Genomic DNA, 23,551 nt, shown 5'->3' on the forward strand with positions numbered 1-23,551 from the left:
ATGAAATCATTTGAATCCATACTGAATAAAAAAAAAATCCATCTACACAGAGCGAACTCTCGATATCCGCGTGACTTTACATGCCATTACATGACATATACATGTATGTCGACAGCTGCACAGAAAGTGTCTTTCTGCTTAACCATTTCTACCAGAAGGGGGACCAGTCCGTCTGCCGTAGACGGAGAGTGGCCGACGGCGAGCTGAGGCAGAGGAGACGCCAGGGTGAGCAAGCCGACTTTGGGTTTAGAGTTCGACTCCGGATCCGGGGACCAGCAGATCCAGCAATCCGTATCTTGCCACGATCCCTAGGATTTTAATCATGCCTCTCTGTCTGTGTGTGAGTGCAGGCAGGCTGACAATGATTTCCTCAGTGATTACGTACAGAGCGAGTCCCTGCGGGGTAGGGGCCCCCTCTGGAGCCATCCTGATGGCTTTGGGGGCCTTGCTTCCATTTTCCATTATTATGTGGACTACCGGAGCGACAGCGCAGTCCAAGACCTTGCAGGTTTGTGATGAGGAGGGAGCTTCCATCTTCTCTCTGCTTCTTCATCCTCTTTTAAGAGCAATTTATACGTAGACTTAGATCAGATTCCGAACCTAATTCATGATTAGCTGACTGGAGTGAGAAAAGGAAGAGTGTACAGTAGTTTTGATGCTGTTAGGTGGATATGAAGTGAAAAGTGTAATTTTCATTTTTCCTCTTTTTTTTGGTTTTGTTGCATTTTTGCACTCTCACAGGAGGCGTTTTGCTGATGTCTTTCTCACGCGGATGCGTTTGAGATGAGAAGCGAAAAGCAAATATTCCGCTTTTATCTCTAAACGAACATCATGCCTACACGCGTGTGTGCTTTCCCGGAGAATGGACGCGCATGACGGGATTACCATATTCTCCCACTTTTCCCGATACGCAGCTCAACTAAACACAGTCGCCTGTACCGATCGGGCTAATTGGATTTTGTAACATCCACCTACTCATCACAAAATATCAGCAAACTCGTGTCCAGATCGCGCGGCTAGGGCTAAGTTGCATCTTTCTGTGATGGTAAAAAGGCAGGCGAGATTTTGGTCAGGGCAATTTAAAGAGACTATACCTTTAGACTATCCCGTCCTGCACGAATTATCAGGCAGAAACTGAGCAACTTCAGCGTTTTCTGTAGGATGTCGCGCCGCAAGCAAGCTAAGCCAAGATCACTGAAAGGTAAGTGATAAGCCTGTTTGCTGGCTCTCAAAACATTTGCTTTTAAGGAGATGACAACGAGCATGGTGTGAGGGCTCATGAAATGTAACTGTCTTCCCTTTTATTTTTACGCATTTCGAAGTGTTCTTCCTGCTTTGTTGCGCATGAAAACGACTGCATTTACGTACTTTGCATCGGGGGAAAAGGCTGATCGGCTTCAGTTCTTACTGTGTTGTACTGGTAGTTAAAGTGCAAGGGCAAGGCATGGACAATGAAGAAAGCAACAGCGCAGCGCGACGCTGGCGAACATCTGGATGTGTTAAAAGACGCTCCTGGTCGGAACTTGAGCCGTCTGATGGAATGGGGCGCGGAGTCACGTGACCCTCAGTCTGAGAAACTAAGGTGGAAACATTTTATATACTGGGGAAAGGGAGGGCTGTGGTGTATGTGCCCATGCGTATGCATAACGACAAATTAGAGATGGGATCAATTTTACATACGCTACAGAAAAGTTGGGCACATCTGGATCTATCAGCGACTTTACTCAAAACTTGTAAACAACTAAATGTTAAGGCGTTTTTCCTGAATATTATCAAAATTCTTCACACCCTATTCCACTTTGGATAACAAGACACTTGTTATTTATGTATATATGTTTTCTTTTTTGTTACTTTCCATCTCTTTTTTTAAACAGTTCCATTGCTGGTAATTCGATCCAACATTTGTCAGTGAGTGTGCATGTGTGAGAGTGTGAGAAAGGAGGAGGGAGAGTGAAATAGAGACAGAAAGAGAGAGCAACACACACACATATTCACTCATTACTTTTCTGAGTAGCATTTTAGTGGGAGAGCTGCTGGGTTTTGGAGGTTGAGCTCCAGTTCATCTGGCAGGCATTGTATTTTGCTCAGCAAATAATTGTCCACAATTTCACATTCCCAGCTTGTGGTCTGTGGACCCCTTTTACTCTCCCCTTTCGTTCTCGGAAGTCTTCATCTCAAAGGAAGATTACATGGTCTGCGGTAGTATATTCATGCAGCCACCATTTTAAATCAATACCCAGGAGAGGGTGGAAATGTGAGTGCCTGCACATCTTAAGATTGTCACATTCTGTTTCCAGACCTGCACAGCTCTATTCACAGTAAACAGCTCTATACATAGATTTCCTATTTTTTCAGACCAGATTGGCTTTGACTGCTCTTTTGTTAGGTGGTGTGACATTTGCTCTTCTCAAAAGACATATCACTTAAATATAATAGTCTCCTGCCAGCATCCTACAAGAATGTGTGTGTGTGTGTGTGTGCATGTGTGTGTGTGTGTGCAGTCAGACGAACATCTGTTTAGATTTGTGTACGTCTACATGTGCAACAGAGAGAGATGCACTGTGAGTAAATCAGCATGCAAATTAAGTCAGAGTGATGACATTGTTGGTTTTGTTATTGTCACCAAAATTTAAATTGGTAAAATGAGGCACACAAAACATTCTGACTTTTATGTCTTCATTCCGACAGTTCGAGCAGAGCAGAAATGCAGATACGTCAGAGATATTTCTCTGTTTTGGATCAGACCCAAGCAAGGCCAGGCAGATGTTATTTATTGTTCTTTGTCTATCTCTTTCCTCTGGGAACAGAGATGCACTCATACAGATGTCCATGATAACTTTACTTGTCTTTTTTTTTTTTTTTTTAATAGTTGCTTGACACTGCGCTCATTCTCACTGTTAACAGCGGACAAGGATGGACATTTTATGTGTAGGCCTTTTTTATGCTTTTGAAAACGAAACTGGCTTCTCTAATTTAGTATCTCTATATTTCTTCATTGTATATTTTCTTGTCAGTATATTTGGGTTTCATGTGTAGACATGTGTGAGCTTGTGTCTGCGTGGTTTTGGGGTTTCAGAGTTCAGGTTTCGCTTTTATAGGATGTTGTCTTGAGGCAGTGGTCAATGTGGACAGTCCATTTATTGCCCAGAAAGAACACTTTGTTCTACAGCGGAGAGAATAAACAGAGGTGCTAATGGAACATGCAGGGAAGGTAAAATGGACATCATGTGCAGCATTTGAGGGTCTTGTATGGATAGTGTGGACGCGGTGTGCATTTAGACGAGATGAGAAAATAATGCTGTGACAGTTGGCACGTATTTTTCCCTCGTGTAACCCCAACACACACCCACTTTCTCAGTATTGGCTGCTTTAGGGAGTCAGAGGTTATGTTTTTGGTCCCATCGAGGAAAAGGGCAACATTACAAGTCCCGTTTCAATTAAGTCTGAGAGACAGATCCGGCTACGTTATTGCTTGGGGGAATAAATGGCACAGGACGAGACCATACATCATTCGCTTATATGCAAACACTTCACCCGAGCCACTGACATTTACTCAATCCTGAGCCTTCTACATTTCTCAACTGTAGGCACATTGTAATTTTGTTTTGATGCGCGGTGGCTTTGGGTCAGCACATTGCCTCACTCAGTAGTGAGCAGCGAAGAAGAAGGATCTCACTTCAGATCCTGCATTATGACTGTCACGTTGCCTGTCCTTTAGTTTTTACTGAATAATGTGAGACTGACTTGATATTTTGGAGTACAAATGGCACACAAGTCCCTGCACTGATGTGTTAATTGGCTGAGGAGGAAGTTTTCAGGTCTGTCGTTTGCATATATAAATATATTTTCTGCACCATTTACTAATAAGTATATCTACTGTCCTGAAATCAGGGCAGTGTCATGTATACTTTTAATATTTAATGCTTGTGAGGAGCAGAAATTTGTCGCCACATGAGTGAACTCCGGAGTGTTTTGCTGAGTTATTCACCCCTTCGAATCGATGCCATACAACATATTTATTTTGAATTGTCTGTTTTTGTTTGAAAATGTGGCTGCCCAGAGGAAAAAAAAAAACAAATCAGACTTGGAATTTATATTCCTCTTCATGTCAGGGAACTGTGAACAAATTTGACCTTTAAATTGAACTTCGAGTAAAAAATTAATTAGAAAGATAAGTGTAAAGTATTCTCTAAATCCAAATTTCTCAGAATTTGAAGCTTTGATTTTTGCTGAAAAGAAAACCAATAATGTCTAAGATTTATAGCCACTCCCCTTTTAAGAGCTTATAAGCAAAGGCCCTTGTACCAAAGTGTAATAACATCTTCAAACTTGACCGTTTCAGTCTGAAAATAATCATAAAATCATTTGCCTCTTTAATCCAAAAAATAGGCTGTATTTTGTATGCATAATGTTAAATGTTGCAAAAGTCTCCTCACAATTAAGATGCAGAAACTTACACTATTTCTTACTCTATTTTCATTCCACAACTGAAATGCCTATTAACAGTTGTGTTATCTTTAGCGTATAAGAAGCTGCTCTATCTTCCAGTCTGTTCACAATTAATGATCTGTGGCATAACACCCATTAACACTTTTCTAATGTGACACAAAAATATGGTTAAGAATTATCATTAAGGAAATTATGATGAAGTCATGGAAAAATCCCATTAGCACGGCTGTCAGTGCTCTTGACATGCGGCTCAGTGTGTTGGACTGGGTGTCGCGGGAGCTGCCCGATATCTCTCCTTACTCCATGGCATGTGTCTCTCTTGTTGTCATGGATTGTCTGCCACATGGAGACGGACTTCTGATCCAGAGACAATGACTGATTTCCAACACTGCTGCAACTGAATTGATACATTGCTGGTCTTCTTTGCATCTCTCTTGTATGCCCATATGCATAACATTAATATTTTCCGGAAGCTGAATTTGCAAAAAGTGTATAATGAGATTGTTGATTCATGACATTTTTAAATTGCCATAAGCGGAGGTAATAATTTTAGATGTATTTGCCTTAAACAACACTGGTAACATATGAGGGATTACAAATATTAAGCAACATGATTAACATGCTCCTCTTTTGCAAATTATTTATGATACCAATCACCAGTTCAAATAATGCTCATTAAGAAAGTTATTCATGTGCAGTGTGTGTCCTCCTCCCACCCTTCCCAACCCTAATTGAGGAGGGCTGACCTCTTGACCCGAGCTAAATTGAGTTGTAGTCCCTGTGGCGAGCGTCTCCTTCCCGGTCAGTCAGGGCGGATTACACAGCCATTGTGTTCGGCACTGTATCGTCCAGGCTGGCTGTAACCAAGCAGATGAGTCACGCATATCCAGGAACACACTCAGGGCTTTTATATGTATGAAAGATACCCATACACATAAACACCACACAAAAGATGTTGCAGATCTCATGTAAAAAACATGTACAGTATTATTCACACATCTTTGCGTGTGCATACACACTCTACACTGTCCTCCTACACAGCAAGATTTTTTTTTACTGAATAGGAAAAGGTTCAGGCTGCTGTGAGTTTGTAATATTTTGCCTATTTGTGTTTATTTCTTTTGCAACTATCTCACAGTTTGCGTGTAGATCAGTCTTTATTTTGAATGTGGTTTTGTTCTTTTTCTTTCTTTCTTTCTTTCTTTCTTTCTTTCTTTCTTTCGTTTTTTTTTTTTTTTTTTGCTTCATGTTTTTCTCCACTGTCCACAAAATTTTAATTCATTTCTGTAAAGTTAACATCCCGTCTCGAGGGTTGTCACTCAGTTACTCACCATTCGTTTTTGTGTGCGGACAATGTGTTAATTAGTGGCCTTTAATGCTGTGCTACTTGTTGTGGGATTACGTTTTTTATCCTGCTTTGCATTTTGAAAATCAAAGGAGCCGTGCTGAAACGGTCCCGTGTGTGTTCAGTATTGTATCAACAAAACCTAGCAGCATGATTACAGTTCGTCACCACCTGAGTGATACACTGTACCTTGTCAAACATTAATTAACTGATAGCAGTGATGCATTTACAACAGCATAGACTGAGTTGTATTCAGCTGAAGTCATTATGAGGTGATCCTAAGCATTCGAATATATTAATTAAAACTGCTCAGTTAGTTATATTTGTTCTGTTGTGAACGTTGATCAAATGTCCACTTAGTATAAAACGTCAATGGAGTTTGCCTTCACTTGATAGCGTACGCTCCGTCATTGCTCCTACCTAGCCATTAATTATCAAGCAGACAGGTGCAAATGAGAAAAGAATCTGCAGTGATGGAAGTTATTTACTTTAAATGACAAAACTTTTAATAAGTTCACCATGGTGACAAATCAACACAAACTGCTGTAATGTTTAAGTTCTTATGGCATTACAAAATAGAATTTTCTGCCTGAACTCCCTCATTTCACCAACAGTGACGTTAATCAAAACAAAAACTCAAGCTCCCACCACCAATCTCTGATAGAACCATGGGGGATTTATTAGGACCCCCTATCTCTTGCCCATTTAAATGATCCTAGATGCAAAGTGCTCAACAGTGCTAGAGAAACTCATTAAACTCTCAGGGCGTCAGTCACCAAGGCCTCCTTTAACAGGACAAGTTTTCTCTGTTGGCTGATATAGTCTTTTGCGGCTTTGAGGGATATGCTACCTCCATGCTGTCCAACTATGTCTATTCCATCACTTTTAATTGCTTGAGCAGATTAATTGCCAGACCTATGACCATTTGTTTAGCATACTTTTCATCCACATCAGTTAGGATTGTTACTCAGGGAAATATTTCCAATCAGGGACATTCTTATGAGGGTTTAAATTATTAATGGCATTTCTTTATGAGGTTATTTTTGAAAAGTTATGGTTGAAAAGTATAAGTTTTGGTTGGACACAGCCTTACAGCGGAACATAGCCGTTTGCTGTCTTCATAAGAAACAGCTCGACACTTTCCTCTTCATTTTTTACCGAGATTTGTCACCCCGCTTGACACTGACTTGTGCTCCCCCGAGGAAAAAAGACTTCTGCCACCATAGGATCCCGCCTTAATTATGCAAAGTACAGGATATTTTGTGCGATTTTAAAAGTGCGCCAATTTCTGCTTTGGCAGTCACTGCCATACTCCCCTACTGGGAGGTCCTGTCAGACTCCCCCTTCTTCTTTGCCCAGGAAAATGAAAGGCTACAAAGAAAAGACATAATGGAGAATGCATTTCAACGGTAGGGGTGGAACGCAGAGGCGTATGAAGTCCTCAGTGAGACCCTCATTTTACATGGAACAGGTGGGAGACTCTTTTGTTCTCTTCCCGCTGTTAAAATCCATTTCATTTCTTGTACTTGACATGCCACAAGGAAGTCTCACCGATTCCAAAAAAGCTCCCATGTAAAAGGTTCCCACCTTTTACTAAACACCAGTAAGGTTTTTCAAGGCTGGTGCTGTTGTCAAAAAGTCAAAAGTGGTTTAGTTGCCATGCACCTAATGAGCAGATCTGAGTGCCGATCAAGCCGTCACTATGTTGTCAGCCACACTGTTAGAGAGCAACAGCACTTTGCAGCTGGTTTGGCTGCTACAAAATGCACTGTTAATACAGACTGTATATTTTACCGTATGTTTGGCATGAAAGATTTGATATTTATTTATAATTGAATCTACAAATCTACTTTTTGAAACCCATCTAATTAAGCTAATTAGCGTGCTGCACAACCCTCTCACTGATATAGTCATCAAGGTGTTTACTTTTGATTTTTTTCTTCTTTAACTTGGTCACTGTTGATGTTGGGAAGATGTTCCAGGGGAGACGTTCATAATTCATTACGTCATTACCCAGTCCAATATGTTATTTACGTGGGTGGCTGTTTGCCTTGTTGCCAAACCTAATACATATGAAAGACCTGTGCGGATTCCCAAACCACAGGTTGAGCTGTCGAAAGTAGCTGAAATCTCTTGGAGTTTCCATATAGAAAATCTCAATAGTAAATAATAAAAAAGAAGGAATCTCAATGTTTCTCAACTTGTTTTTCACTGTTAACTGTTTCTTCCCTTCTGTTTCTCCCCTTCTCTTTTTCTGGCAGTAGAAGACAATGTGACAGAGGACCAGCACAGTCCTGGGCAGACTGCCATTCCAAGCGGTAATGCTCCATTTCATATTTCATCATTTTCGGTTGGAAAGTGGATCATGTGTCTGCGTGTGTGTGTGTGTGTGTGTGTCTGTGAAACCTTTGTTGAGTCCAGAGTGATAAAAAAGTATGTGTTTCCTGTTTTTGAGGTCTCCATACAGTAAACTTCATGGTTGCATGTGTTTTCATAAGAGACTGGCAGTGCGACGTACCTTTGTCTGTGTTTGTATGTTGGCTGTGAATGCTTGCAGGTGTGCTTATAGTGTGTCCTTGTGTTTCTGTGTGTTCTTGCTGTTTCGATTCTTTTTTTTTTTGGCACTCTTTGTTTCCCAACCCTCTGTATGATGTAGAATAGAGCTATGCAGATGAATGTGTGCTGTCTCCACGCGTGCCATTCACAGTGGCCCTCCAGGAACAGAGCGGTAATTCAGGTCAGGCTAGCAGAAAGCCCCCTATGAATGAAGCCTGCTCCTGATCCACCACACTGTATATTTTCATTTCATTTGTCTCTGGTAAAGGTTAAGTCTCAGGTGTGGTTATTTTAAACCCGATATGGATGGTTTTGCCCAGCAGGCTGGGGACCCTGGGTACACCTCGGCTGCCACATTAGTCCAGCATTTACCCATAGCTTTGTGAGTGCTCCTGCAAAACGCAGGCGCTCCATGCACCACTGCAACAGTGCCCAACTTTTCTCAGCTGCTTATGTTTGCATTCCATGAAAAACTACACCATCATATCAAGGAGGTATAAAACGTAGACTTGAATCTTTGGATTGTGCCATATTTAGACGGAGGCAGGGCAATGTGTCTGATATGTTGCTGCCTTGAAAGTGCAGGTTCTGACTGCTTTTTTAAAAATCCTGACAAAAGCTGAGCAAAACATATCTGCAGTCATGTTGATGTATATTGATGGTATCAGTAGGTGTTTCTGTGAAAGGAAAAGTGTCCTCTTTGCCCCTCTAACTCTCAACTCAAGGGATGAAGGCCTCGGCATAAGAGACTGACTTGCCTCGGAGACCTCCTGTCATCCAGAGCCAAAGCAGAGCTAATGAGTGTGCCTGAATACAATGACCCCCTCAGACACACGAATCTCCCCTCTCCCCGTCCCTTTACCACCTCTATCTCCAGAGTGCGGAGAGACAGCCACCACATGATCGATGTCTGCCTGTGGAGAAATCAGGAGGGCGCACAAATTAATTTCTCACTTTCCTCATTTGACTTCGCCTGACTGATTTATTTTTTAACCCCCTCTCAGGATGCAGCTTGACGAATGGTCAATGAGAAAAGAGTTGTTTGTAACGGGAAACTTTTGAGACGCTGTCCAATTTCTATCAAGCCTATTTGTCGCCTGGAATTTATAGAATGTTTTGATTTACTTAATCTCAATAGTAGTAATTCTAATTTATGGCTAAACCAATGCCCACATAAAGTCAAATTGAAATCAGTGGTAAAGCTTACCTGATTTTCATGCATTTGCCACTTTGATGGAGGGGCCTGCAATAGGTATGTGGTTTCTGACAAGAATCAGGGAGGGTGTCAACATCTGCCTTATAAGTAGTAGGGTACTTCGTGAATCTGCAAGTGCTCTGCATCCTGTTTCCCATTCATGCTTGATATGTGGCTGAAGCAAAGGAGAAATGCTAACAAAAGAGGCCCTCAAACAGATAGACAGTATTATGCAGTATAGTATAGAGGGCAGGAACAGTGTGATATCTGAGATTTAATGAGGCAGTGTTCTTTTTTACCCAGAGAGTCTGGAGCAGGCTTAAGATCTGCAGCTTGAGTTTACCACTGTGCAGACTGTGTGTAATTATAACCATATGCTTGATGCTTTTTTTTGTTGATTTTTATATAAATATATATATACGACTTTGCACGTGTGTGTGTGTGTGTGTGTACATCGCCCTTTTTCCATTTGCTGCTGTCAGATTGAGCCCTGAACCTTTTTTTCTTTTATTTTTTCTTTAGTAGAGCATGTCAGTTCTGTCAAAGTGGAGTGGACTGAGGCAAACAAAAGAGTTACAGGGATCTGAAGTGTTGGCTAGGTGCTGTAGTGTAGACAGTCCTATTGCAACGTTGTGGTGCGGCGTTTGAGACTCTGGCTCTGGCTGAGGTTGAGGCTGCCCACAGATCAATGTACTGCAGGTCTCAGTACAGCAGGAAGAGGAAGGGACTTTTTTACTCCACCACTTCAGAAAATCATATTCTCTATTATTCATTTCCTTTGATGTTTCTCTGCACTAATGGCATAGCAAGGCGCTCCGTTCAATATTATCACTCCCAGTGAGGGAGCCAGTAAGACATCGAGAAAGAGCATTTGGTATGCTCAAATGTTGTTTCTCATTCAACTGCTTTGATTTCCATTCTTCTTCGCATGCTTATATCTTTTTTTTTCGGTGCTGAGATTTTAATGGTGGATGATGTTGTCTGTATACCTATGATTACATGTGCTGCTACGTTCGTGCAGTGCTCTCTGTGTTGTCTACGTTGTTTGTTCTTCCTCCTCCGGTAATTGTTTGGCACCTGTGCCACTGTTATCTTAACTCAGCATGCATCATAAAATTTTCATAAACATGCTGCATGTTTTTATTTGTAATAAATAACAAGATTGGTGCATTGCTTGAATCTTGAGCTTGTAATGTGTTCTGAGCTTTTAGAGAAATGGCTTTTGACAAATGCCTCCGCTGATCTGCTTTTACATTTCAGATGCATCAAATTATTAAACTGTAATTAGTCCTTAATATGACTCGTACTGAAGGAGGATAAACTGCTCACACCAACCACGAGAACACAAACTCCCTTCCCTTCATGTAAATTTTTGATGATCGTTAACAATCTAGCAAGTGTCAAGCTCACTGCCTTGTCGTCGGATCATGATGTTCTTTAATGATGGGGGATCAGTGGATGTGACGGCCCCTAAATCCCATTCACACAGAGGAGGATACACTCAGAAGCACATGTGGCATTAGAATGTAGTGTGACCTATATATGTTGTGTGCTCGGTAAAAGTTTTAGATTTTTAAATAATGAGATGCCGGCAAGCGTGTGAAGGTTATTCAATCTTAATGTCCTCCCATTTCTGACAGCCTCCCTCACTCTGATAAAGGCATGTGCTCACCTTTGATCAGGCCCGCCGACACGTGTCGACAGAAGCCGCTCGCTGGTTGAAATAAATTCTTAATTCGAAACTTGGGGGTGGGTGGTTGCAGGGTGGGTTGCCAGGGATCATGCATCATAAGAGCACAATCTCTTGAAATTTGATAGGGGGAAATGAGGAGATGGTTGCGCTGGTAATGATATTTTTGACACCAAGTTCTTTCATTGCACAAAGACAAGCTCCATCAGGGTTTAGCCATATTGAGCTCGACACGCTGTTATCTAAAGGCAAGTAAGAACATCGCCCTCAGTGATTTCATACTTTTTGTGCTCAGTATTTTGTGGCTGGATTTGAATGAATTTAAGTTTAGAACATTGACCAAAATGTGCAAAGTGCACACAACAATTTTCTCTTACGCTCTTCTTGTAGGCCCTCAATATTTGATCTAATCGTTTAGCTTAGGGTTACACATAATATCCCACGAGATTAAAGGCTGGCTTCTTGATAAGAGTTAAGTTTTTAAAATTAGGATTCTATCGAGTTCAGGCTTAGCAGTTTTGTCTCACTCATTGCTTCATATTATTTTCCTCCATTCCTGTGGGTTCGTACACTTCCACTCTCCCTGTGGTCAGGGTCTCTACCTGTCTCACTGTGTGGGCCAGACAGTGGGGGATGAATGTGGGGCTTCCCTGCCAGGGACCATGGGTCCCTGGTGGGGCTAATGGAGCAGAGAAGAGAATATCAATTAAAAGGTTATAAATATTTAAGAACAGAAATATTCAATAATATAGGAGTGGGGGGTCCAGGAGACTCTCCAACTCTCAAGATGAAAGTTGTGGCATGATAAATGTCACAAGACAGCACAAGCGTGCATATAATGGATGGATTTGGACCATGTAATATAATACATGGCTGTAAAGATGTCAATCACCATTCAGATCCTCACATTTTATGACCCTAGTATCAATGCGCTTTTAAAACCATAAAGATTGGAAATTCATCTCTAGAATTATTTCAATAAGATCCTCATCATATACTTCCCAACACCCTATACCCACATGAATGATTTCCCTTTCATGTCACAGCTCTTTCTTTAAACTACATTTATCAGAATGTGTCCTCTCTATTGTCATTCTGCTCCAGTGTTGTCACGCCAATTATCAAAACTAACACAGGCGTTAGGCCTAAATAATATTCTTAGTAAGTTGCACATCTTCCACATGTGACTGTCAGCCATTCCAAGCATGCCGGTATTGATCTGCTGTCCAGCCTGTAGAGACTGGTAGAAGAGGATGTCCTGATCTGATGGATTACTGTATGAGGCCCAGAGGCACAGGAACCTCAGTATTGATGTGGCTCTTTAATCCCTGGGTTGGACGTGACCTTGCTGTGTCAACCCCCCACACCACACTCACACACCATACACACACACACACACACACACAAACACACGTATGCACTCAACTCCCAGTTTCCAAACCAGCTCATCCCACCTTCCTTACAAGTTGCATTTTACACTTCCAGAGCTGCATCATAGCAGCGCCTGGAGGTCACTCAGTTCAGCTGAGCACACGACCCAGCTTGGATTCCCTGGAAGTCACAGCTGAACCTAACACTAGACAAAACAAGGGGGTAAAAATCAAACTTGCACATTCTCTTCAAACTCGCACGAGCTCTTAAAGAACATCTGCATTCTGTGCCCAGAAATGTGTCTTTATTTCAGATAAAATATGAAATGCTTCAATATAGCCATCAGTTGCTTTCACTGACGGAACCAAGCTGTGATATTAAAGAAATTAATGATTCATGAAGGCCTTTGAGAAAGAAATCAAAGTATTAACCTCCTTCACAGGCTCCCTGTTAAAAAAGATGTGAATTGTTCACTTTTCAGTTCATATTGTGAATTCTGTGACTGCATGTGTGGATGAATCATCATTCTATATTGTATGGCTTTTGGCCTCAGTCAGTAGTGTTTCCCTGAGAGCAAGAAGAGCCTGCATCTATGAGGATTGGGTTGGGAATTTTCATTTTCTTGAAACACCTTCTCTTCTGTTCTGCATGGTCCCACCAGGGACCTCGGTGCTGATATTTTTAGAGGGCATGTTCCGAGAGTCTGAGTCGCCAAGAGGGAAGGACAATGGAGGGTGTGATGTTACATCAATACTTGGCGCAAGTGAGGAAAAGGAAAAATCCTGGGTGGCCTTGATGAGCGCTGGAAAGCCTTTCCTCAAGGAATTTCACAGTTTAAGAGCACCCTACAGAGGAAGGTCTTAAAATGGCCGCTACACCCAATATATGTACACCCGCACACCTGCACACATTGGTGCCACACACTCCTTGCCCTCTAGGCGCTGTTAACTGCGTGCTAAGAGATTAAGGGAGGGAAAAAAAGGCTCTCTCCCTACGTTCCCCTCCAGAGTTTCTAGCCAAGCTGAGGAGCACTTCCATCAATGGGGCTTAAAATGGCTGCCAGTGAAGTGTAAAGGCTCTTCTCCCCCACCAAGCATAACTGGGGTGAGATGATTGTTTGATTGTAAGTATGGCTTTTTAATCAGTCCCATTGTTAAGAGTAATGGTCACAGCAGGGGAGAGAGAGGGCTGCAGGCCATGCTGCCTATTTATTAGACGCTCTCTCAAGCTGCTTTAACATCTCCATTCCTCTGAATGAAAATATGTATGGTGTGCTGCATGTAAGCAACATAAGATTTTATTTGCTATTAGGATATTTTAGAGCCAAGTGAAGAACTCGAGATCACACCAGTAATTTGAAAGATGGTTCCTAGTGCTGGTTCGCGGTAGTCAGTGGACCACCCCTGGCACTGCTGAGGCACAAAGCCAACAAGAGACAAAACTGCAGATGGATTGAAGAATATTGATGTGCACGACCCGCGGCTGCCTGCGAGCAAAGCTGCATAATTTAAGGAAGTGTGTCGTGACGCCAATGTAATAGACAACAATCTCAGCTTTTTGTTTCATTGAGCTGCTCTCCATACATCCACAGTTCTGGCAAGGTCCGTCTCTTTTGATAGATGCTGACTGATGCAATCCCGCACTCGCTGGCAGAATTTCATATTTCTTTGGTTCAGCCAAAACTGCAATCCCGGATTTATTAACTACACATATTCCCATCAGTCTAGTTTCATATACTGAAGTTTTGCTTGGGTGAAGCAGGGCAAACACAACGTAAAACCATTTCTAATAACAAATGTGCGTGTGTGTTAGATGTGTGTGTGAACATTGTGCCACCTTCTCGGTCTGTATGTTTCTCACCTGCCCAACACCTCTGTTATGGTATGAGTGGTTGAGTTACAGAGGTCCAAATTGAACCTGCATTTTTATTACAGCTTTTATTATTGTTTTTATTAAATCCAGAGTCTAGAAATCCATTTTATTGTCACCCAGAGGAAGCTCTACTACCTTGCTGCGTGGGTCACCCCTCTGACTATGTGGTGCTGTCATTTCCTGTGGCTCTACAGATTCAGAGTGCGCCCTCGAGAGGGCGGCGGAGGATGGTGAGACCAGGCGTCTGAGGAAGAGGCTGCTCTCTCCTGAGGAAGGAGAGGAGGGAGAGGAGGAGGACGAGGAGCCTGCGCTGCACAGCTGCGACAGCTGCCGGCAGGTGTTCGAGTCGCTGAGCGATCTCACCGAACACAAGATTAATCAATGCCAGCTGACAGGTAAACAACGTTCAGCCCACTGAGCCTCCCCTCTACTCTGCCACTCAGCTCTTCTCCCACTCCCACTCTTGCTCTGTGCCTTCAGCAGAGAATATGCAGCACTATGTGTGTTAGTACACCGCACCAAGGGGAGCACAACACCAGACTACCAGTTTCCTTGGTAGATATCCAACAACTCAGGCCTCATACACATAGAGTGTTATTTAAATGTGCTGTTCATCCTTTGACATGATACACAAATAGGCCTCCACGTGTCCTTATAGTATGTGTATTTATGGTATGAGCTCCATGACCTTGCCTGTTTCAATGTAACATTTTATAAAGCACTACACTAATTCTAACAGTGTCCATTAGTAGCACGCGGCTACTTGGTCCAGCAGTAACCAGACCACTCGCTGGAAACAGATCATTGCTCCAGGAAAGTCCCTTAGCTAGTCCCAGTGCTAGCATGCTGTAGTAGGTATACGTTGTGGGACTTCAAGAGAGGGATGCCATTGGCAGACTGTGTCATTGACCTGTTGATGGATGAATAGGACTATAAATACCCTGACAAGGTGGCAGACAGAACTAATGATGTGAACTGAAGGTTTCCATGTGCTTCTCCTAGACTTGCTGTCCTCCTTTACACGTCCTGATGGGCCCATATTGAGAAATGTCATCTGACACACATTTCCCTGAGCTCTCTACATTCAGAAGCACAACATAAGCGAAAATATAACATAATGTTTGATACAAAACACAACCTGCCACGGATCTTTCTATGAGAGTTTACGAGATGTTCAAAAGACTGCTAGTTTGCTCTCTATGCTGTTTACATTCATACAAAATTTGACTGAATATTTTGCAACCTATAATCAGTCAACCACAAATTATAGGTTACATATCACGTGGGTTTTACAAAGATTTTCCATTAACTGTAAAGACAGTTTCAAGTCTTGTGTTTGTGTGTTTGTGCACAGCATTTGTGTGTATTCTGTTCAGCTCCCATTGTTGTTAATTCAAGCAGAAATGCACGCATGTTTATTGTACAGGTATGTCTATGGACGGAATGACTGTGAATTTGCTTGTTGAGATATATATATATATATATATATATATCTCAACAAGCAATTTTTTTTTCATTTTAACACCTTTATCTATCAAACCAGCACAGATGTGCAGACAGCCTTTTTGAGAAACTTTGAACACAAATGTTAAGTATTTGATTTAGAGAACGATCTTTAATGTGCAGCAACATTCATAGGTTGTCATGGTGGACTCAGCCATATGTTGTTGTTTTTTTTAGAAAAATCTTTTATAAATGTCAGCCTTACGGACAAATAGGTCTTAATTGCTCAATGATGATAAAAAACAAAAAGAAAAAAAACAGAGCCCCTGTGGAAACTAAACAAAAGAATCTAATTGCCATTAGGGTATTGTGATTGTGGAGAAACACTCTATTAGTATTCAAACACAGTGGGAGAAAAGAAACTTCTAGATGGCATACTAAGTACTTTGAATGTGTGTGTGTACGTGTTTATGTATTCTCAAGAATATGGGAGGAGATTTCCTATGTGGCATTATGTAGACATCCATGACCAATTAATCTGCCTTAGATCAACTCTCTACTCACAGATGGATGCTTTATTAGAACCATTTTCCAATCAACCATCAGCACCTGCTAAACTCTGCATTTTTACAATTTCAAATGTTTTATTTTTGGTAAACAAATTGCGGAGCTCGACTGGAACAAATCCACATGTAGAGATTTGCTTGCAGACAGAAACCAGCTCTTTTTTCTTTCAGATAATAGCACATAAGAGGAGCCAGGGTATTAACAGAACCAGACATGCCCATATCCACCCACTATCTCACATGTGTTTTCTGGAATGAACTAAGCTTTTATGTTATTCTACAGTAAAAGTATTATAACGGGAATGAGACAAAACAAACCAGATAAAGCCTAAACATATTCAAACTGGATGTCGACCACGCCCGATGGACAGAGAGAAAGAGTAAGATGTTACATGTCACCTCGATCAATGGCGGCCATTGTTTCTCCCCGTCTGGCAGAAGTATAACACCTTTCCATGCACTTAAGCTGTGACCACTGCAGTGCGCTAAGGGAGCGCATGGGTATGGATTGCCTTGTGTCCCTGATGCGATCGGTGCTATTGATCGCGCTAATGCTGGACTGCGGAGGAAGGCGAAAGCCTGAGAAAGGGAGCAAGGGAGAATGAGGGAGATGGGGAGAGGGAAACAGAGAGAGTGCTGCAGGAATGCGTCCCCAGGGAGCCTGTCTTGGGTTGGGGCAGGGCTTCAGGAATGCTCCCCTAGAGATCCCAATGAAGGCTAGGGCAGGGCTGGAAGAATGCTCCTCTAGAGAGTTGAGAGTGGAGGCTGGCTGGGGCAGGGCTAGAAGAATGTTCCCCCAGAGCACCCCTGTTACTCTGGGGTGGGGAGAGATCCCCCCCACCACCACCACCACCACCACCGGCTCCAGGATGGCTGCGGATCAGGTTTCCGTGTGGGGATCAGCATCCTGCCGACAGGGCTTTTGGCTGCCCTGGGGAGAAGACAGGAGGCTGAAGGCATAGCTATTCCAAAGACCTTTCCAAAAACATTTCACAAGTGCTTTGTTTCTATCTCACTGTCTCACTGAATTGTCTGTACTCAATTGTATTGCTACCGATCCTTCATGAAAAAAGAGGAATAGTGTCTGTAGTTTGACTTCTGCTCTCAGTTGGCACAACACATGTTCATATACCAGATATAAGATTGCAATGGTAGACAAGGAAATGTGCCTTTCGGACCCACTCACCAAAGAAATACTTTGCTCCCCGTCTCATATCCACATGTGTTTACAAGCAAGCCCACACTGTAAATAAAAATAACACCTCTCGCTCAGAGTTTAATTCAAAAGATTGTGTGCTCGCACAGCCTTTTCACTGTCAATTCTTCAATTTTGTCTCTCTGAAAGTATTTGAATAGTCTGGTGCACACATGGGCTATCAGCCTGGTGGCTATTCTTTCATTATGGGTCCAGCTCCCATGAGCAACACCTTTTCTTGTGTCCTTCACTAGAGGAGGGGCATAGCTGTTCCCCCCAGAGAGATCTGTGCCCTGCTATTTTAACCCTCTGTGAGATGACCTTTTTAATAAGTGTCTTTCTCTGTTTTCCTGCCGGCCACTGTGCGAGCAAACAGAGCATGTCTTCTGCTTCCCTCAGATAAAGGAATCAATCAGAGAGGTTGCAACAGAGAAAGAGAGACAGATAACTGGGCCATATATAGATTTATATTATGTAGATTTCCCCTTTCTGCATCCCTGTAGGCACTGCAAAATGCATTCAACTTCAATAAAATACGATTCAGATTTATGAGAAAAATACAAATGAAACGCTAATACTCAGTGAGAAACAATAATATCCCATCACAATGCAGAGGATGCAAATGTGATTGAAATGGTTTAGACAAATAGAAGTCTGTTTGCAAAGGGAAAGCAGACAAATTTTTTAAACTCACTGATACATTTTTTTTTTTATCCTTCCATTCCCAGCCAAGACACATTTGTTTGAAGTGTTTGAATTTGTTTACATCAAGTCTTTGGGTCAGCAGCATGGAAAGATTCAGTAATAGCCTCAACTATGAACAAGCTCCTGGCACTCCGTGTTTTGTACTAACTGTTTCCAACGGGCTGCCATTGGTTGGGCTTCTTTTTTTTTTTTTTTTTTTTAAATCTCAACTAACTTTGCGTATTGATCCAACAGCTGCTTTGTGGCTGCCAAGAAGGATGTGCCAAAGTGCATAGACTTTATTTCCTTCAAAAGAGCTCACATAAGTGGAAAGCGACATAAGCAAGACCTGATTAGCCGAACTTTTAGTCACTGCTGTTCATCAGAAATGCTGCTGTGTTTTTTGCCGGGGTGTCTTGCGACATCCTGGTACAAAGAGCAGCACACTGATTACAAGGCTTTGAAAGAAGGAGAGGCGGTCAGGAGAGACTAGCTACTTCTGGCACAACACAACCACTGAAAAGAGACCTCATGCTAGAGTGAGCTCTCACAATTGGACTTGAGTCTTTACTGTGTATGTGTGTATGTGTATGTGTGTGTGTGTGTGTGTGTGTGTGTGTGTGTGTGTGTGTGTGTGTGTGTGCGTGCGTGTGTGTGTGTGTGTGTGTGTGTGTCTGTGTGTGTGTGTGTGTGTGTGTGTGTGTGTTTGAGGTGGTGGTGGTGAGGGGGGCGGTTCTACGGGAGAAAAAAAATAGATGTGGAGAAGAAGAGAGGTAAAGAAGGAAAGGGAGACAAAGGTAGTATTAAAGTAGGTGTTTGACTGTGTGGCATTGCCTCCCAGTGCACTTCCTCTTTGTGCAACAGTACCAGTTATGTTAGCAGGAGTGTCATTAGGAATTCAAAGCATATGCCCTCATGAGGACGGCCTCTTTCTCTTTCCCTTGTGCATCACACCGCACACATTATGCACTGTATAAAGTATTTACATGTCTTCTCAGACGAGGGTTGCATTTTCTGCAGAGGAACAATCAAAATAAGAATAGAGTAGTCTTAGGCATAAATGACATTAGCCAGTGCTGCAAAACTTCCTCACATTCACATCCCCCTCTATCCAACACATTCCGTCACTCACGTGTTTACTTGTTTATTCAGCCATCCGCTTAGGCCTGCAAATGTACGCATACACACACGTTTTAACGTACCCACACACACATGCTCCCTCGCAGCACCTGCGTGCTTGCAGTTTGCATTTTAGACGACACATAATTTATTGCCCAAGAGGCTCAACACATGCTGGGACTTCATCCAGTTGACCTCTTTCCTAAGTAGGTAGCCACAATAGCAGGGATGGCATGTGGACAAAATAGACATAATTCCATGTCCTCACTTTGGAACTACACACAGTGAGCAAACACACTAGTTATTTCCCCCCATCCATGTAGCTTAACACTTTAACTATTGTCTATGGTGGTACGGCAATGACCAGCTCATGGAGCAGTTTTCTCAGTTTCTCTTCCACTCTCTTCATCTCTCTTTGGCCCTGGTTCTGCCTCCTCTTTGTTCACTTTCCTCCTCAGCCTGCTAGTCTTTTTCAGCGGCACAAGCAGAAGAATGGCACATTAAATCTTAATAGGACTGCGTCTGGCCGTGTTGAATTGCAGAGCGTGTTAAGCCGGCGCTTTCCTCCCCCTTGGCACACGCTTGTGGAAGTGGAAAACAATTGAATAAAAGAAACCGCTCCCTCCCTCTGTAACACAAGTGACTTCGGCTGCTCTGCTGAAGCTATGAGACTAAACTGACTCCAGAACCCAAATGGCTTATTTTCTTACTGAGAAACTGTAGCATAAATGACGTTAGTCCTTTCCGAGATGCGTAAGCATATGTGGTAGGTACAGAGAGGATTTACCTGACCACCCATAATGAAGCTGTAACAATAGTTACCTGTTAGTGTTTGCTGAAAAGACTGGGTATTCCACAAAAACTCAAATAAGATTGAGAAGAAGAGGTCAAAATTAGCAATGAGAGACAAGTGAAATGTATGGAGACAAGAGCCTAAAATTAAGGGAAGGTTAGGAGGTAAAAAGCAATCAGTGGAAAATGGTAGAAAGGTAGATACAGACACAGCCATGGTATGAGTGAACCAATCTCAGCAGCAGTAATGTGAGTCCAGCCCTGCTTTGTGAGGCAGTCAGAGGTGGTAATTAGTCAGTGATGAGTTGACTGGTGGTGTGTCCAGTGCTAGGCACTGCTGGGTGGGGCTGTGCGAGGTAGATAAGGCCAGCATTGGGCTTATCTCTGAGAAGGACAGGCACCAGGCCTGCCAGGCAAATCCACCCACAGCCCATCAGCATTTTATTAACAACATCATTAATGCTGGACAGGTTATGTGCAGTAGCTCGGATGTGAGAAAGGAAAAAGTAAAAGAAAAAATTAAAGAAGAAAAAAAAAAAGTAAAATCTTAATTCCTACTTGGCTGGCCAGGCTAAAGTACATAGCCTGACGTGTTTTGAAAGCAAGGTGCTTGCGGAGATGTTTTACAGGTAGGCAGCCAGCGGAAGGGCATGCAGAGCGAGCTTGGATCCTACCTCTGGGTTTTGCTCGCTCTCCTCTGGGTCCACCGAATTCAAATAATTTTATTTTTCTCTTTCAAACATGGAACTGCTCACCAGAATAATGATGAAGCCGATACATAAAAATGTAACTAGGCAGAAAGAAAAGGAAAAGAATGTATTTTAAAAACTTAGTAGACATGCGCTAAATTTTCTAACAAACGCTTTATGAAATGTTGAGATTATTTTGTCTCCCTTCTCTGAATTTGCATCGTTCAGCTAGGTGTGTAAAGTTTAGATTTATTTGTACCTTTTTGCATAAAATTCTGAAAAAAGGATGACCTTTTTTTACATGTTTTGTTTTCCGTAATCCCAGTTTCCTTTGATGTGATTGTGTGTAGAGCATCAAATGAGCCTTTACTGGCTCTTCTTTGATTTAAAAGATAATTGAGTGAAAAGCAGACCAGAACAAACACTGTTTATAATTTGTAATTAACAATTAAGATAGATGGTTTAAGTGGCACTATGCTCTATGATAATCTACCCACATATTTTGCCAATTTGCCACAGGGCAGCAGCCCCTACACTCATATTTGAACACAGTGCGCACCACTTCTTCAGATGAAATCTTTCAATGAGCCGGGCACAGGTGTAAGGCTTTCCAACCAGGGCGCCTGTGGTCAAGAATTGCCATCGATCATCTTTCCCTTTCTTAAAAATCTTTTAAATAGGTTCAGGCGACGAATAATGCTTGGTTATGTTTAGGAAGACATCATTGGTTGGATTGAAATATACAGATTTACAACATTACCCATATTAGACGGTACTTCTCCCTTCTGTTACAAACTTCTACTCTATTTTCTGGCTTGCAATTCATCTGATGGCAGTTTTCTGCTTAAAGCGGCAGTCGGCAACTTTTTTTTAGTCATATTAGCTTGAACTGTCATGGGATTCTGGAAGTAGAATATTAAATAGGCTGTTTAGGAAAAATAACGAAATCTGTAGCTCCCTCTGAAGCCTGTAATCATGCTTACAAAAACCGAGCGCTCCCGGCTGTTTTTAACCAATCAAGTTAGGGTGGAGGAATCCTACCTGTCAATCACAGCTTGTGCACACGCTGCTGAGCGTGAGTCTGCCCCAGCTTGTGTGCGCTCACACTGGTGTGAACTCACGTGCACAACCTCGTCCACAGAGGGGGAGGGGTTTGGGGGGCGATTCGGAGCTTGTTAGAGGTTGGGGGAGGGACCTGAAAGTTGTGTCAGTTCGAATTTTCCGACTTTAGACTCCCAATTTTGAAAACTTGCCGACTACAGCTTTAAGGAAAATCCTGTACATTGAAAAGTGAGATGCTGACTCAGTGTCCGTATGTGACAAGTAAAGAGTGAGAAGGTCAATCTAAACCAGGAGTGAACAGGATGTAATGTGGTTTTAAAAAGTCCACCAAACAACCTCCTTCACTGACACCTAATAGAAACATTTACAGGCTTTTGAATCATGTTCGTCAATACTCTAATGAAAAGGTCAAAGGATTTTGCTTATGTCTATGTGGAAATGTAATGTGCATTGATCCCCATAGGGCTTTTTCCTGTGATGGCTTTTGCCAAACTCACCAGTAATGGGAGGAAAGGAAGGAGGGAGATGTAGGGCGGTGGAAAGAGTGACCAGTCCGACAGGTTTATGTGTCCCTGCAGGCTGAGCTCTGTGGAGCGGGCCCACAGGAAGAAGCAGAGCCAGCTGTGACGGCATCCTTCTAGCCACTGTGGTTTAGGAGCTTTGGGGCTATACTATCAACGACTCAACATTTCCCCGTGTCCTCTACCCCTCCCAGGGGTTATTTTTGTTGGCCAGGGGGTGGTGTTTGGGTGGGGGCTGCTATGGGGCTCTGTAGAAAAGCCCCTCCCATGCTTGAGGATGTGGGGAGTTACAGTCAGCCATCCACAAGGACAGAGATTCTCAAATATCATATAAAGTAATGCGGTCGTTCCTTAATGCTAATTGTCATTTTCAGACTGGAAGGTGGGTTGATAAATTTAGTTTTATGGGAAGGATGGGTGTCGTTTAAGGTCTCCAAGGCCACCAGCTGGACTGTGCTTTGGCAGAGGAACAGCATGTGTTGATCCTGAATGCAATGGTTTGACAGTAAAGCCATGCTGTCAGGTACTACAGAGACATCCTTTTAATGTTAAGACTAGTGTACAGTCGAGGGATACAGCATCACTTAGAACACATAGGTCATTTAATCTATTCAACCTCAGGAGTCAATCAAATTGATCAGAGAGCCTCTCCTAAGAGACTGCCCCCCAGTGAGTGGCAAGGATTTTGTGAAGGCTGCCAAGTGTGCCAGCTTGGTGCATGTCTCAGCGATAAACCAAGACATTAAAATCCTTGATTAAATAGTAACTCACCACCTGTGGCAAACATTCTCAAAATAATCCACTGATTTAAGACACCAACGTACACCCATTGTTACTATCTCTTTATCTGGCTAGCAGGCTCATTCTATATGCGATGCATGTATCCTAAAATCAGATCAACGAAATCCTTCATGACTGACTGACAGATAAGAGAGATTGTGCTGTAGTAAACAGAGTGGTAATCTTGATATTAGGACATTATGTCCCCCCAGCCAAAGCATG

The 23,551-nt window shown here is 42.5% G+C and overlaps 1 protein-coding gene across 5 annotated transcripts in view; it reads left to right on the forward strand.

Annotated features, from left to right (window-relative positions):
- The first annotated feature begins 339 nt into the window (after positions 1-339).
- Positions 340-23,551, forward strand: part of znf521 (zinc finger protein 521) — an 89,182-nt gene continuing 65,970 nt past the window's right edge. For 2 of the 5 annotated variants that reach the window (XM_075483338.1, XM_075483340.1), the window contains exons 1-3: positions 521-1,201; positions 8,056-8,112; positions 14,673-14,873. In XM_075483338.1, coding sequence (XP_075339453.1) covers positions 1,162-1,201; positions 8,056-8,112; positions 14,673-14,873 — 298 coding nt within the window. In that variant the 5' untranslated portion in view covers positions 521-1,161. The other 3 variants (XM_075483341.1, XM_075483342.1, XM_075483339.1) reach the window with 3 other exon arrangements.

The sequence above is a fragment of the Odontesthes bonariensis genome, chromosome 14, assembly GCF_027942865.1.
Source record: "Odontesthes bonariensis isolate fOdoBon6 chromosome 14, fOdoBon6.hap1, whole genome shotgun sequence".
Lineage (NCBI taxonomy): Eukaryota > Metazoa > Chordata > Actinopteri > Atheriniformes > Atherinopsidae > Odontesthes > Odontesthes bonariensis.